At 38.0% G+C, this 16,919-nt stretch overlaps 1 protein-coding gene across 3 annotated transcripts in view; it reads right to left on the bottom strand.

Moving 5' to 3' along the window:
* Positions 1-16,919, bottom strand: part of DLG2 (discs, large homolog 2 (Drosophila)) — a 2,340,373-nt gene that overhangs the window by 667,322 nt on the left and 1,656,132 nt on the right. For all 3 annotated transcript variants that reach the window (XM_010853191.1, XM_010853193.1, XM_010853192.1), the window contains one exon: positions 13,152-13,321. In XM_010853191.1, the coding sequence (XP_010851493.1) occupies positions 13,152-13,321 (170 nt within the window). The remainder of the gene's footprint in view (positions 1-13,151; positions 13,322-16,919) is intronic.

Here is a 16,919-nt window from a genome sequence, read left to right as displayed (position 1 = left end):
GAGGACAGATACTTCTGAAAATTATGCACCTTTTGTTCTAACATTGCTCTCCTCAACAAAGAACTCTGCAATGCTTCAATTAATCAGAAAATCAAAGTGCAAACACCTGGGGGGAAAAATAGAATATCAAAGAAAGAATAGTTGGAGCTTTTGAAGACAAGTTCCATAAAAAACGCTTACTTTCTTTTTATGAGAAAAGAACAGATTTGACAGATAGAGAAAACAATAGTTTTGATCCATCCTGGATCAAGTGAGATGTTCAGATTGTTTATTTGGCATATTGTTTATTTGGCATACTAATTTAAATGTGTATAAAAACTTAGTTCAAGACAGTTCTGATTGAAGAATTGTACTTTTAAAGGCTCTAATGATTATATCATGGAAATTGAAGGAGAGAGGAATCTTTTTGTGTTTACCTTTCTGTATTCCCTGATCCTTGGTGAGAGATTTTAAACTAGATGTTTGTTGAATGAATTGAGCTGAATATACTTAGCATTTCTCTTCCTAGTCAAACATCTTTCAGGATATATATCAAGCGATGTTTCTTTTCATTTCTTCATACACTTTAACACTTTTAGACTTATAAATGTCAATATTAAGTAATTTTTTATGACTGGGTATCATTTCATTGTACATGGTACTATTTACATTTTATTCCAGAAAAATAAATCTGCGCTTTCTAAACTGTGAATTCTATTTTGTTAGCAGGCTGGCTACAGTCCTCAGGGTAGCAGAGAGTTGGACACGACTGATGCAACTTAGCATGCAATAGCAAGTTCAACTATTCTGAAAAAGATAAGGCTACCATCTTAGTGTCCTCTTTTCCAAGATTAAGTGGTATCAGTAAGAAGTTGGAGTCTGTCAATTACCAACATAGTTTCAGGAGGAGTACTGGAGCCTTACTAAACCTCTCTGCTATTGCTTCCTTCCTCTATCAAAGTTTTTGAATATATTGCATTGTGTTGTGCTTCATGACTTCTTTCATCACTGTTTGCATTCATTTATGGTTGTTATTAATTTTTCTTGTGTTTATTTTGTGAGTTATTGAAGGAGAGAGTTTCTATAAGCAGGTAAGATTAATCTGCTCTAATAACCTGGAAACCAGTTCTTTAGCAGTGTATACAGTCTGCTTGGTGTAAAACTTTGCCTTCAGGCATTATTTTTATCTTTCTATTAGTTCAATATTTAGTCTTTCCTTGAAACTGTGGGATTCATTTTATTTCTATGTATCCTGGGCAACATGCTTCCTTGCCAAGTTCTATTTCTAAGAATTCCATCTGTCTACCTTCAAGTCACCTGTAACTGACATAAGGAAAGAGTGGCTAACATGAGGATCAAATGAGTTATTATTAAGAATGATATCAATAGCTCTGGATGCTAAGCCCAGCTTAACCATATTTATAGAGATAAGTGCAAATTTATAAATTTACATTGAGTCAATTATCCTAAAATAGAACACAATACACCTGATTCATATAGAGTATTTAACTATCTACAATCTTGTTATGAACCAACAAAAAGAGTCTTAAAAACAATGCTTACACAATTTTATATTCTATTAAATAATCAGAAGCTTCCCAGGTGGTGCTAGTGGTAAAGAATCTGCCTGCCAATGCAGGAGACATAAAAGACACGTGTTCTGTCTCTAGGTCAGCAAGATCCCCTGGAGAATGAAATTGCAATCCATTCCAGTATTCTCGCCTGGAAAATTCCATGGACAGAGGAGCCTGACAGGCTACAGTCCATGGGGTTGTAAAGAGCTGGATATGACTGAGTGAGTAAGCACAAGCAGCACAAGTAATTAGAGTGTGGAGTTCACGTAAAGAACTCTATTCGCCATGGTCTGCACTTGCAAGCATATCAAAGGATCTGTCTATGTAATTCTGTGTATTGTTATTTGGGTAGGATGTTGCCAAACTTGAGAAAATTAGTATGATGAAAACAGTAAAAAAAAAAAAAAAAAATCTAGAATTATCACTCTGTATCAAGAATGATTAATAAATGGGATTCCTTAGCCTAAAAGAGAGAAGCATAAGAGGAGACCTGACTGTGGCCTATATATGTATGAAGGGCTCTTCTGTGAAAAGTTATCTTCATAGCTGTAGAGGGCAGAAATAACATTGATGGACAATTTTAAAAAAAAGTCCCACTTTCAGCTCAATTATAGGGGAAAGAAAATCCAGTGAGTGGGTCAGTCTCCCAAGGGAATAGCTATAAAGTATTGATAATTTGTTTCCTCCCAAAGTGTTAAAGTAGAAGTTGAAGTCTTGGTCAAGACTGCCTCATAAAAGCCTAAGCATATACTTATGTGATGGTATTTACAATTATCTATGTATGTATACATTTCACACACTATACTGGGACCACTATCTCCCTCGAGGGCACACTGGGTCTCTACGTCCAATTTTTAGTCAAACACAGTCAGGAGGAGTTCAATTAATATTTTACTAAATACACAAGTGGATGTGTATATTTTGAGATTAGAATATTTGAAAAATAGGAAATCTTGTACATCAAAATGATCATGATTTTAAAAATCCGGTACCACAGTTTATTCACATGAATGGATCTATGAAGGCTAAATTTTCCCATCTGACTCAACTACTCATGAACATTCAGTGAATAGTTTTAGGTTCCTGGGAAGCAGCTACTGAACTCTTTCTTCCTCAGACTACTGGCCTATGTTGAACAAATGATGTATGTAATGATTCATGACTCTAAGGCTCTAAAATCACCTAGAAAAATGTGCCTCACCTATTTCTTTTGTTATTTTTAGTCTTCCCTCTTCTAACTGCTCTCTTTTTATTCTCAACATTTCCTAATACCATCTTTAGTATGACAATTTCCTACTTACGGTGGATTTTTGGTGGGATCTCATAATTGGTTAGCCCATAGAAGATTCCATGTTTAAAAATTCCTAAGTGGGCTTTCTTTGTGGATATTAAGAGCAGAGATTTTATCTTTCCTAGCAATTTTCTGTAAGGGATGATGTGTCAATCTAGCTGCAATTGAATTATGCTCAGAGACAAAGTCCATGTAGTACAAGCTTTTGACTGACAGTTAACGGCACTCAGAGTCACGGTCCATGAATAAAAAATACTGCAATCTTTAATTTTATCAGATCTCAATGTTCCAGAGAAGGAGAAGAATTTAATGTACACTGGTTGATGAGTTGGAGAACCAAAATGGATTTAGTTAGGGGACTGTGATGAATTTAGCACGAAGGCAGTGCCAGCCAGCAGAAAAGGACTGCATTATTTCAGTCTAGGTTAATGCCAGTTTTCTAAGAAGGTACTTGGGAGGAAAGCCAGAGATCTTTGTTTATTGTCATTCTTTTGATGTAGTGCTTAGAACTGCCTGGCTTAATAAATGTTTTTGAAATAAAATATTTATTGTGTGAATGGATAATTATTTTCTGCACATACTTGCTTCTTGAAAACATAAACAAGGAAGGAGAACACTTTAAAATTATTGGGCACTGAGATGGGCCAAGTATCTCACTAAATGCTCACAGTAACCAAGACGACTTCATATGCCCATTTTACCGTCAGGTAAAGCAAGGGTTTAAACTTAGAGGCCATCCAAACCCTAAAGTCTTTTCACGAAGTTGCTTTGCTATTGATGATAAATTGGAAAGATTTATAGTCACGGTATTTATCATAGCAACACACTTCCTCTGAAAACTTTTAAAAATACTATACATACAAAATGAATCTATATACAAAACAGAAATGGTCTCACAGACATAGAAAACAAGCTTGTGGTTACTAAAGGGGAGGGTGAAGGGGGATAAATCAGGATTTTAGGAGTATGGGATATTAACAGATATCATAAAATAGACAAGCAACAAGATTTACTGTATAGCACAGGAAATTATATTCAATATTTTGTAATAACTTATAATGTAATATAATCAGAAAAAATAACTGAATCACTTTGCTGCATATCTGAAACTAACAAAATATTGTAAATCAACTATACCTTAATAAAAAAATTGAAAAAAATGCTATACAAGTAAGTATTTACCTGAACAAATATTCATAGCTAGGTAAACAGCATTTTCTATGTGAATTATAAAACTTTAGAATGTCAAAAACTGGACTCCATCTAATACAATGCATTTTTTTACATCTGAAGTTTTCACAGGAAAAATAATTTTGATTTTCAAGAAGTCATCGATAATAAATTCTGTTAAAAATCATAAGCCAGATTTAAACAGCAAAGAAAAGAAACAATGACTACGTCTTAACCTCAAGGGGCAAATGAGAGGTGTGATATCACTCCTTAGTTTCCAAAAGGATTTAGCAAATAGAACTAATTGTTTTACTCTCCTATAATGTTATAATGTACAGAACAGTGGGGACTATAGCAGAAAAATTGTAGTTTGTTTTTTCATGAATAAATAATTTCTTTAAGGCCTCAGGAGAGAGCTTTTCTACAGATGTCATTATGAAGACCGACCAAACATCAGCTTGGAGAAAGAACCTCCTAACCCATAAGTGATATGTATTTCATTTATCCAGAAATAATGAGAAACTAGCCACGGACACATTCAAGGAATTCTACAGGAAGTGCCTGGGAACAAGGCGAGCTCATCAAGGTCTTAGGGAAAAATCCGAATCAACTTTTTGGCCAACCAATATATTGTCCTTTGTTCAGTTATTAAAAAAAAAAACTGTCCTTTGGGAGAATCAGAGAGTGGTGATTTAGTCATAATTTACTTCCAAGAAGACCATTTTCCTGGCTTAACACAGAGTTAGGCATTTTCTTTTTGACCGTGAACATTGTATTTCAGCAGAAGGTTGCACTGCACGTGCACTCAAGCATATCCTTGTTTCCTCCAAAAGAACAATTTGGGTAGCTCAAAAGGACTGGAAAAAGTTTAGCACAAAAAGGAAAATGTAGTGTTTTGAGACCTCATGCCAAACAGCTGAATTTGCCATTTGTGCTTATTAAGAGTCATACCATTATTCAGAAAGGCCCTTTACCACCAAAGAGGTCTACCTACCACTTAGAACTCAGGTCCTGGGACAGGGGCCTACATAAAAAGTAAATGGTGCCTTGTATTGAGAGACACATTTCTATGTACATTTAAAAAATGAATATACATTACAATTTACCTGGTGGCAAGAAAGGGGGGAATGTACAGTAGAGGGTTGGATGCCAGTAATCAAAACTGTTGCATAACCTTTGTGTTCAGTGTTTACCCAGTGGTCTGGTGATCTGTTTGGGTATGAATTCCGGACAACTGAAAACTCTGCTAATCTAAATACTCCCCAATTATCAAGGTCAGGTGGTATTGTCCAACTTGTTACAAAATGCCATCAGCAATATTATACACAGACAGATGGAATAAAAAGAAGAATTTCAAGGGAAAATATCCTGCACTAGGTTGTAAGAATGGTGCATTCAACTTTGAATTAAAAATTTAGCTCATTCATCCCGTTTTTGTTTTTCTTTCTTTTTTGGCAGTGCAATGCAGCATATGGGATCTTAATTCCCTGACCAGGGATCAAATCTATGCCTCCCTGCATTGGAAACTTGGAGTCTTAACCACTGGACAACCAGGAAAGTCCAAAAATTTTCGCTCATTCAAATGTTCATGGGGCTTGCTTTACGTACTCAATACCTGCAGCTCTAGGTCTATATCCCAAATGTTAAAAGTTGTGAAATGGTTAATTTACCAAATGACCATCTCTGAAAACTGCCAGATGAGTTTCTCATCTTTCAACTTTGAGGAAGTTTACTCTGTCCATGCTACTGTCAAGAGAGAAAAGACAAGAACAGATGGAGGAACAAGGACAGATGAGAGAAAAGAATTGTGCATGCAGAGATTGAGACAAGCCATAAACTTCATTCCAGTTAGATATTTGAGAAAATGTCTGTAATATCAAGGGCATGCCGAGATGATATTTAGCCAAGCTGGACAGTAAATCTGTCATGTTGGCTATTAAGAAAAAATAAAATTAAAAATCCTCAATAATTTGGAAATTGCTTTTTGATTAATTGGCCTGTTAAGCAAAGTGCTAGATACTTTAAATGCTATTTATTCCAAACTCTTGAACAGATAGTTTCTGTAAGGTATGATAAAAAAGGGGGTCCATGCAAGGATGTTCCTCATAAGCAACTGCTATTGGCAGTAAAATCATTAGGCTTCCATCTTGTCCCCTCCCTTTCCCGCCGCCATACTTCAGGGACAGGCATGATCTGTCTTGGACTTGACTCTATCTCTCCGTCCCAAATCCTCCCACTTATGACACAGAGTTTGGTCACAGACTAAACTGGGGATTTGCACTTCCCTTTTAAGTGTTCATTAAATGCTTCCAATTTAGCACAGGCCAGGGTAGAGATTAAAAACTCAGTGTCTTAAGTGTTAGGATTTGCAACTTGTTTATCTCCTTAATTTGGGCTATTGATATCTATCTTTTCTGTATGCTATGAGTTACTTGGATGGCCTAATAAGGAAAAAAATGAAAAAAAGAAGAGAGAAAAAACAAAGTATTTTAAAAGCTCTTAGAAGTGAAAGACTTTCTGAGTGGATCGATTAGTGATAGTGTTGTTAAGGAGACAGAACCTGAGAGCTGGACCATAAAGAAAGCTGAGTGCCAAAGAATGTATGCTTTTGAATTGTGGTAGTGGAGAAGACTCTTGAGAGTCTCTGGACTGCAAGGAGATCAAACCAGTCAATCCTGAAGGAAATCAGTCCTGAATATTCATTGGAAGGACTGATGCTGAAGCTGAAGTTCCAGTACTTTGGCCACCTGATGTGAAGAGCTGACTCACTAGAAAAGACCATGATGCTGGGAAAGACTGAGGGTAAGAGGAGAAGGGGGTGACAGAGGATGAGATGGTTGGATGACATCACTGACTCTATGGACATTAATTTGAGCAAATTGTGGGAGAAAATGAAGGACAGGGAAGCCTGGAGTGCTGCAGAGCATGGGGTTGCAGAGTCAGATATGACTTAGCAACTGAACAACAACAAAGAACTGAACTGGCTAGGCTCTTAGAGTGGAGAAGATGCTGACAGGTAGTGGTCACAGTGGTAAGGAAAGGCATTCAATGGGACAAGCAAAGGCTTAGAGGCAGGAGAGTATGGCAACGTTTCAGAAATTGTACATAACACAGTTTAGCTGGAAAAGAAGGATGAATAGAGAAGAGAGAAGAAAAGACTGAAATCAAATGTTGTTGCTGGAAAGGGAGGTTATAGAGGATATGAAATTATATAATAGGAAATTTAGATTTTTATCTAGGGCCAGTGAAGAGCCACTAGACACTTTTGAGCAGGGGAGTCAACTAACAGAGCTGAGATTTTTGGAAGATTGACCTACAAGTGTGTGCAAATGGAAGGGAGGGATTTGAGTGGAGTCTATTACAGTAGATAAGACAAGACATAAGGAAGATATGAACACCATAGTAATGGCAATGGAGACTTTACACAAAAGACTACTTAGTTGGAAGTGAAGGCAATGGCACCCTACTCCAGTACTCTTGCCTGGAAAATCCCATGGACGGAGGAGCCTGGTAGGCTACAGTCTATGGGGTCGCTAAGAGTCGGACACGACTGAGTGACTTCACTTTCACTTTTCATTTTCATGCATCGGAGAAGGAAATGGCAACCCACTCCAGTGTTCTTGCCTGGAGAATCCTAGGGACGAGGGAGCCTGGTGGGCTGCCGTCTATGGGGTTGCAGAGTCAGACATGACTGAAGCGATTTAGCAGCAGCAGCAGCAGGTTCCAAAGGACATAATGCCTAATTTAACAAAGGTGGCCAAGAAGAAAGAAGAATCAGCAGAAAAGGACTTTGAACTTTTTAGTTTGGAAGAGTGGGGCAATCTTTAATAGAACTTGGTCTTCAACTAGCTATATTATCTTAAAGCAACACATACATCTTAGAAGGAAATGCATTTCTTATATAGGTTTAGTTTTTTTTTTGGCTTAGACCACATAAATCAATGGTCTCCACGTGTTTAATTATCTAGTTCCTGAGAAATTATGACTTGGAGTGTCCTTGGGAAAGTCACTAGAAAGATTTTTATTATGAACCTATTTCCTGGGAAACCACATGCACACTTCATATTTTCTTCCTTGTATATTTTTGGTTGCTTGGCAAGTCTAAATGGATTTGCCTAATCACAGCTTCCTATCCATGATTAGCCATTTTTTCCCTCAACTGACTGCCCGTACACAGATACCCCAGCTGCTTGCAATGACCAAATCTCTGAGGGTAGGGAAATTTTTATATATTGTTAAGAAGAAACATTCTAAATCAGTGCTGCATATTACCAAATATTCCTTACTGAAATACATGGTCATAATTATCAGCCAGATGATTCTAGTCTAATAATGGGAAGATCAGTACCACCATAAGGCCATAAAGACGAACCACATACGTCAAAGTTCATCTCAGAAATAGTCGCTATACAACAGATGGAATGGAATAAACATAAGAGTATAACTTGGAAAACTATAAATTTAATTCTACTACAAATTATTTTTTCAAGGAATCCCTTAACATTGCATCTATATAATGAAAAGAAATACTGTTTACCTTCTGTCTCATGTAAAAATAAATAAACAAAACCAAAGTAATCCCCCCAAATCATCTGGGCATTAAGAACGTCTATAAAATCGATCTATTAAATGTTTATAATTGTTCAAAGTAGCTGAAGTAGCAATAGTCATAACTTTTATATCAAAAATTAATGGTAAAAGTGAGAAAGTCAGTTGTTCAGATATTGCCCCAACTCCAGATATTTGATAGAAAATGGGGAAAATTCAGAATATTAACAGGGTTTTCAAACAGATGTTTTCCAATTCTGCCTCTTTTTCAGAATCATCACAGTCTTTCCAATTGCCCAGCATAGTCCCCTAAGGGTCCTTCACAGCCTTCCCCATCTCACAAATGGCACCTCAATCCATTCAATGGCTCAGTTACAAAACAGTCTCATTCTTGGACAAATGCCACATCTAGGTTATCAATAAGTGGCAATGCCACTATATGGCAAATGCCAATATATCTTCATCACATACTTGAAAACTTCACTTTTCTTCCTTCTCCAAGTGACCCCTAACTGTCTTTGTTTCTGTTCTTGGCCGCTTCAATGCATTTTCTTCACAGTAGCTACGTGATCTCTTAAAAACAACAAATTTGACCATCTCACATGTTGAACATTTTGCTAGAACTTCCCATTGCACTTGGAATAAGATAACAAATCTGCAAATATGGTCAACAAAGATGCACATGATTTGGCCCCTGCTCACCTTGACAGTATCATTTCATGTCATTCAGTACCCTGTCATTCAACTCCAGTCACAACTGGTATCTTTTAGTCCTGGAAGGTATGAAGATCCTTCCTACCCTGGGGCCTTCATATACACACACTTTCACTCTTTCTAGATACTCTCCTCTACTCTTTATCCATCTAGTGTCTGGTTTTATTTGTATCTCGAAGTTTAGCTTAAGTGGCACTTTCTCAGAGAAGTCGTCTTTGACCCATTACCTAATTGGTGCCTCCTTACAATCATTCATGTTCATTCATAGCATGTATCCCAATTTATATTATAGGTGTGTTCTACATTAGACCATAATCTTCTTGAGCAAAAATTCTCCATTTTCTTGGTGAATCCTCATTGTCTGGGTCTGTGCCAAGTCCATAATAAATGCTTAATAAATATTTGTTGAATCACTGAAGAAGGAAATTAATGAACACAATCAGCTAGCTCTGTATTATATATTCATAATTGAGGCTAGCTAGCCCAGTTGGCTAGAGTGTTGATATTTACTATCGAGAATGCCCACATGCTCAGTGAAGGGAAGATAAAGGTCTGAAAACACATATTAAATTTTAAATTCTCTGGAGCATTTTGGTTCTTCTGATTAAGATGAATCACATCTTTCTCTCTGCTCGATTCAATTGGAATCATGGCTCAAGTTCAACCACAGAGCTGATTTCATTCTGTCTAGCACTAAAATGAGTTACCTTTATGTTTTTCTCTCCCATTAGAACTTTCTAATTCTCCCATTAGAAACACATCTGATTCATCTTCATTGTCTCCACTGCATAAGAGTTTCCATAGTACAAGATTAAACATTGGCAGAAATTAAAAAAAAATAAGATCATCATTCAAAAATAAAGAGTTATGAGATGGCAAGGGAGGTTAAGACTGGAAGGTATTATCAGATTTAGTGTAGAATCCAACTTAAGTATTCAATTTACTCTGATTCAGCATTTCCTTCAAGGCACAGGGAAAGGCATCAGGAATTCAAACAGTGATAAAAACAGTTTCTTTCTCTGTAAATCAATAAGCTTTATACAGAGAAACAAATCCCCATCAGTGACTTTTGTGTGGTGACAGGACAAAAAGGTAGGACAGACCCAACAGAATCTCAACATGACCAACAGGTCCACAAACCTCTACAGCAATTTGGCAGGAGCCTGCTTTCAGGGCTATAAAGTTAGCTCTAACAGTCTCCTGGTTCTCCTCTCCCCACTAGAACAAGTCTATCACCTTATGCTGTGTGTGTTCTTTCATTGGGTTATTGCCTGGGTATTCTTGGTCAATTTAAGCTTACCTGTCTCCCCATCCCCTTCTTTTTGTCCCAGGGCTATTTCACTCCTGGCTCAAAGGACAAAACAGTTCGGTTGGAAATAAACCAGCAAGAGGGGACTCTAGTACCAAAGATAGAGATCCAAAATAATGTGTTCCTGATCAAATGAAGGAGTTTTGGCTATTGATTCCCTAGAACCTTTAAGTGCTCTGCTGAGCAGCTGAGGTCATGGAATGGCTCAACTAGCAGGAGGCCTGCTAATGGATGGTAATGCTTTGCTGAGTGCTTGAAACTGGGATTTGCCTTAAGGCTGTACTGAACAATTGCTGTTAACTGAACTGTAGAAGTACCTACCTGTTATTTTAGCATATCTTTTTAATTTAAGTTGTGGATGCTTATTAGTTTTAACTTTAAAACACATGGCAAATATGAAAATGTGTAGAACAGAAAGTCTTTCTCGCATATCACCAGACATTAGTGTGGAAATGCTTTACTTCTCCCCACCCTCAAATTGATTCTGTGATTTAACTCATGAGAGAATTTGGTTCTTTTATTACATTACCAAACAACTGTGGCAAAGGCTGAAACCATATGTAGCCAACTCCAAATAACATATAGGTGGCTTCCCTGGTAGCTCAGTTAAAGTAAAGTTACCAGAAGTAAAGATTCTGCCTGCTGTGCAGGAGACCTGGGTTCAATCCCTGGGTTGGGAAGATCTCCTGGAGAAGGAAATGGCTACCTATTCCAGTATTCTTGCCTGGAAAATCCATCCCATGGATAGAGGAGCCTGGTGGGCATGCAGTCCATGCAAAGAGTCAGGCAAGACTAAGCGACTAATACACACACACACACACACACACACACGCACACACATATATATAGTAAATATTTGCTGTCAATTTGTGCCAGGTACTACTCTAAACACTTAATGTATATTGACTCATTTAATCCTCACAATATTTCAAGGGGCAAATGCTATTATTATCTGTATTTTGTAGATGAGAAAATTAGGCTCAGAGAGGTTAAGAAATTTGACCAAGGTCAAATGGCTAGTGAACTGCAGAGCCAGGGTTCCAGCTCAGATACTTTGGAGTTTGCATTCAACCAGCAAGTGTTCCTGCTCTGTACTCACCACATATTAAATATTTAATTCTCAGAAATCCAATGGGATACTACCATTGAAAGCACAAGTGTTAGTGGCTTAGTCATGTCCAACTCATTGCAACCCCATGGACTGTAGCTCGCTAGGCTTCTCTGTTTGTGGAATTCTCCAGGCAAGAATATTGCAGTGGGTAGCCATTTCTTTCTGCAGGGGATCTTAAAGACCCAGAGATCAAACCAGGGTCTCCTGCACTGCAGGCAGAATCTTTACTGTCTGAGCCACTAGGGAAAATCCCTTTGTGATAGCACCAGGAAGCTACCATTATGATTCCCATTTAATAACAAGAGGGGCTGGTCTAATCAATGTCACTGTGCTAGTAAGTGGCTGAGCTAGGCTTTTAAACTCCATCCTGCCTGACTCTTGGGTCTGAGATCTTAAATACCACCCACCAGTACCTCCCAGAGAAGATAGTATGCTTATTTTTTTAAATTCACAGGTAGCATTAGAGGGCTTCCTTGGTGGCTCACTGGTAGAGAATCAGCTTGTCAATGCAAGAGATGAGGGCTCCATCCCTGGGTCGGGAAGATCCCCTGGTGAAGGAAATAGAAACCCACTCCAGTATGCTTGCCTGGGAAATCCCATAGAAAGAGGAATCTGGTGGGCTACCGTGGGATTGCAAGAGAGTCAGATACAACTTAAAGACTAAGCAATGACAACAATAATAGTATTAGAGATTACACAGATTTTAAGGGAAAGAGAAATAATTTATTAAAAGAGTACAGTGACTCTCTAGTCATAATCTTTTAAAATATTTAAATTTTTAAGTTATTAGATTTTTATAAAATATCTGAAATCCTATTAATATTAAATGTCGTCATTCTGAAGAGCAGAACTCAAAGTTCTCTTCTTAGAAATTCATATGATTCATTTCACTGTTCATATGATTCCCCAAAGTAACTGCAGTTATCTCAAGAGATTTGTGAACATTTCAAAAAATAAATTTTAACTTATTTTGACTATTACAAGTATAAAATGCTATGTAGTACTTATTAAATAAAATGGGTAAAAGTATTACCAAAACTAATCACAAGTGTCATAAAAATATAATAATTATTTTAGGATAGACTATTCAAATGATTATTTTTCACATTACTGTTTTACTAAGGGAGAGAAATTACCATTTACATCTGAAAAGTTAGAAAGTATTAACATGCCAGCTAAGTCAGGATGGTCCAGTAAGGTTAAAAATTCATAGAAAACTTTAGATGAGAAAATTTCTTTAGAAATCTATCGCTTCCTTCTCTGAGTTCATAGTTACAGTATTGGCTTCTTTTACTTTCTGTAAAATTCTATCATCATAGGATTTCAAATCTCATGGTCAACACTGAGTCCTAGAGAATAAAAGAACAGGGTACATTGTGGGTGGGTTATGGCATAAGCTGTAACCAGATAGTCTGTCACTGGTATCCTATTGTGAGTTGTTTATGTTTCTTTTACCTTTAGGCCCTTTGAACAGTTTGATTTCCACAACAGTCTCCAAGATGGGTCGTCTTCTACGCACGTACAGCCGAACGATAGACCCTGCTTCTTTGAGCGCTTCCACCGCTTTACTGTGGGAAACCTCTGACACGTCCACCTCATTCACCCGTAAGATACAGTCATTGACCCTGAAAGAAAGGAAGATAGGCAAAAGTCAGGAGTGTCCAAGAGAATTTCTGAAAGAATATGACGACTATCTAACCTGAAGGTGTGGGGAAGGAAAGGACAATGGCAATTAAACATATTTATATTTGGAAGAAATACTTCATATGAAGGAAATCAAGAAAACCTTGAACCCCTCAGCCTTCCCAATCTTCCCAAGATTGACCACCCTACTGGTCAGGTCCTGTTCTGAACTCCAGTCCACTCTGACTGGGACTACATCACATATGGGGTAGTTATGTAGGTCAATCCCATTCTCCCAGTTCATCCCACCCACCCCAGTGGTGCCTAATTTGCTGATTTATAATATCCTTAACTGCTGGATTTCTTCCATAATCTTGTGGAAGATCTACTATCCACATCACACAAAGGAGAGCTGTTTCAAGTAGTTGAGTTCTTTGTCTAAAGTTGTGAGCAATTTGATTAGAGACTGGGTATGATCTTACGTCTTCCTATTTCAAAATTTGTTCTTTCCTTTTAGGACACATACATCTAACGTAATGAATAGTTTCATGCATGTTGTACATATCAATTTAAATGATAACATATTGGAGAAGGCAATGGCACTCCACTCCTGTACTCTTGCTTGGAGAATCCCATGGACGGAGGAGCCTGGTAGGCTGCAGTCCATGGGGTCGCAAAAAGTCGGACACGACTGAGCGACTTCACTCTCACTTTTCACTTTCCTGCATTGGAGAAGGAAATGGCAACCCACTCCGGTGTTCTTGCCTGGAGAATCCCAGGGACGGCGGAGCCTCCTGGGCTGCCGTCTATGCGGTCACGCAGAGTCGGACATGACTGAAGTGACTTAGCAGTAGCAGCAGTGTATATATTATATAAAAAGTATGGGAAGAATTTTCCTATCTTTTTTGTTCATAATTTTTCTATGTCTGTTTGAGGAAGTGAGGTATAGGACTCTTGGTTCAATATGAATCTTAATTAGCTTCAAATTCTTGAGCTAAGATTCCAGGGTGTCATTTCATCATAACAGATGCTATGGCTTTAATAGGTTTACACATACATTTCTTCTCTGACTGACTAAAAAAAATCATGGAAAACTACCCGTTAAAATAGTTTTGAGAATGCAAGCATCACGGGTGCCAGTCACCCTGCAGCAGCTGGTCCTTTGAGAGTGGGTAATTTTGTCATCTCATGATAATGCCAAAACATAATGTTTACCATCACCCTATGCTCAGCATACTAATCATATCTTAAAACATAGCTTTCCATAGAAGGGAGTAACTGACATTAAAAAAAAAAATTTGGATGCTATAGCTCTTCAAACTCTACTCAATTTTTTCCTTTTGTATACAGTGGAATCCTTAATTGTCAAATGTTGGGGTGAGGAAATCACAGCCTAAATCAGATGTTTTTTTCCTAAACATGTGGACAAAGTTGGCAGCTTTAGTGCACTAAAAAAAAAAAAATCCCAAAAACACCCACAAAAAACACCGGACCAGCAGTCAGGAGGTTTGGATTTGCATTGCAGCTGTGTATCAGCTGTGTGACCATGGTCGAGTCACTTCAACTTTTTTGAATTTTAGTTTCCCATGAAAAGAGAGTAACATGCCTAGAGTTAGTGAAGAGAGTAACCAAACATACAAATAAGTGGACATATGTGTAAACTGTAACAGATCATACACAAGAGAGTTGCAGCTATTGATAGGTGGGTTCAAGATGTGCTTCAGGATTTGTTGAATGTAAACAGGATGGAAATTGAAAATTTTAAAGGGTTTACTATGTGCCATATCATATCATTCTTGTCACTTCACTTATTTGCTTGTATTTAAGTCAAACCATTTATGAAGCATTGATTCTCATTTTACACCAATGAAATTTTACTGGCAAGGTCACAATGCTGGTCACAACAGTGACAGGATTCCAACCCAGTTAGGTCTTTTCCTGGAGCCTCAGATATGCAGATGACACCACCCTTATGGCAGAAAGTGAAGAGGAACTAAAAAGCCTCTTGATGAAGGTGAAAGAGGAGAGTGAAAAAGTTGGCTTAAAGCTCAACATTCAGAAAACGAAGATCATGGCATCCGGTCCCATCACTTCATGGCAAATAGATGGGCAAACAGTGTAAACAGTGTCAGACTTTATTTTTGGGGGCTCCAAAATCACTGCAGATGGTGATTTCAGACATGAAATTAAAAGACGCTTACTCCTTGGAAGGAAAGTTATGACCAACCAAGATAGCATATTCAAAAGCAGAGACATTACTTTGCCAACAAAGGTCCATCTAGTCAAGGCTATGGTTTTTCCAGTGGTCATGTATGGATGTGAGAGTTGGACTGTGAAGAAAGCTGAGTGCCAAACAATTGATGCTTTTGAACTGTGGTGTTGGAGAAGACTCCTGAGAGTCCCTTGGACTCCAAGGAGATCCAACCAGTCCATCCTAAAAGAGATCAGTCCTGGGTATTCTTTGGAAGGAACGATGCTAAAGCTGAAACTCCAGTACTTTGGCCACCTCATGCGAAGAGCTGACTCATTGGAAAAGATTTTGATGCTGCGAGGGATTGGAGGCAGGAGGAGAAGGGGACGACAGAAGATGAGATGGCTGAATGGCATCACTGACTCGATAGATGTGAGTCTGAGTGAACTCTGGGAATTGGTGATGGACAGGGAGGCCTGGCGTGCTGTGATTCATGGGGTCACAAAGAGTTGGACACCACTGAGTGACTGAACTGAACTGAACTGAAGCTGATACAAAGTTACTCAGAGTTAACTAAGGAAAAAAGGGGAATGTGAGGGGAAGTGTTTATATTCAAATTCTTAAAATTAAAAAGAAAGAATATCAAGCCAAACTAGGGCACTCAACTTTCCTTCCTCCCAATCACTTGAAATAGCATTTGGCTAGAGGGTCATGGCTATTTAGAATTTGCTTTCTCTACCAGTAGATAATCTCTGTGAGTAAAGGCAGCATTTGAATTCACTTTGAAACATATAAATATATCACTAGCTTCAAACTAAAATAATACTCTGTTTCAGTAAAATGTGAAGCCTTTATCATATCACTGAGCCATTGTATTATAAAGTCATTTACATACAAATTTCCTCCCTACTTTATTATTATTTATTTTATTTTTCCTCCCTACTTTATTAGTATAATTAAATTGATGGTGACAAATGGAGTATTCCCGCCATGTCAGTAAACAAGTATGTCACAATCATCAGTGATTCAGGCCTCTCAGTGTGCATTTCTGAGCCCTAGGGGCATTCAGGAAGGAAGGGTACCTGCAATCTGGCAGCCATTAGGCTGCAGCCACTCCCTAAGATGAGCACTGAAGAATTCAGGATGTGAGAAACACATACTGGCCCCCGATAGCTGAGAAGCATATGAAAGGAGTGATTTCACTGATCCCAGACTCTTGCATCTTCCCATATATAGAAAAGCACTAAATTCCTTAACTTGAGATATCTGGTTTCCTTTAATTCACAAAAATACTTTTGACTCTCAGGCTACCTGCCTGGTCTTGCAAGTTTCTAAAGAACCTGACTCCTCCCCTCTGCCTCCTCAGAGCAGTTCACTCAGGGCTATTTGAAATGCTGCTTTGGGGGCTT

Source organism: Bison bison, unplaced genomic scaffold (genome assembly GCF_000754665.1).
Source record: "Bison bison bison isolate TAMUID 2011002044 unplaced genomic scaffold, Bison_UMD1.0 scf7180017864324, whole genome shotgun sequence".
NCBI classification, from domain to species: Eukaryota; Metazoa; Chordata; class Mammalia; order Artiodactyla; family Bovidae; genus Bison; species Bison bison.
Note: the sequence above shows the minus strand (reverse complement) of the source record. Positions and strands in the feature narration are given on the sequence as shown.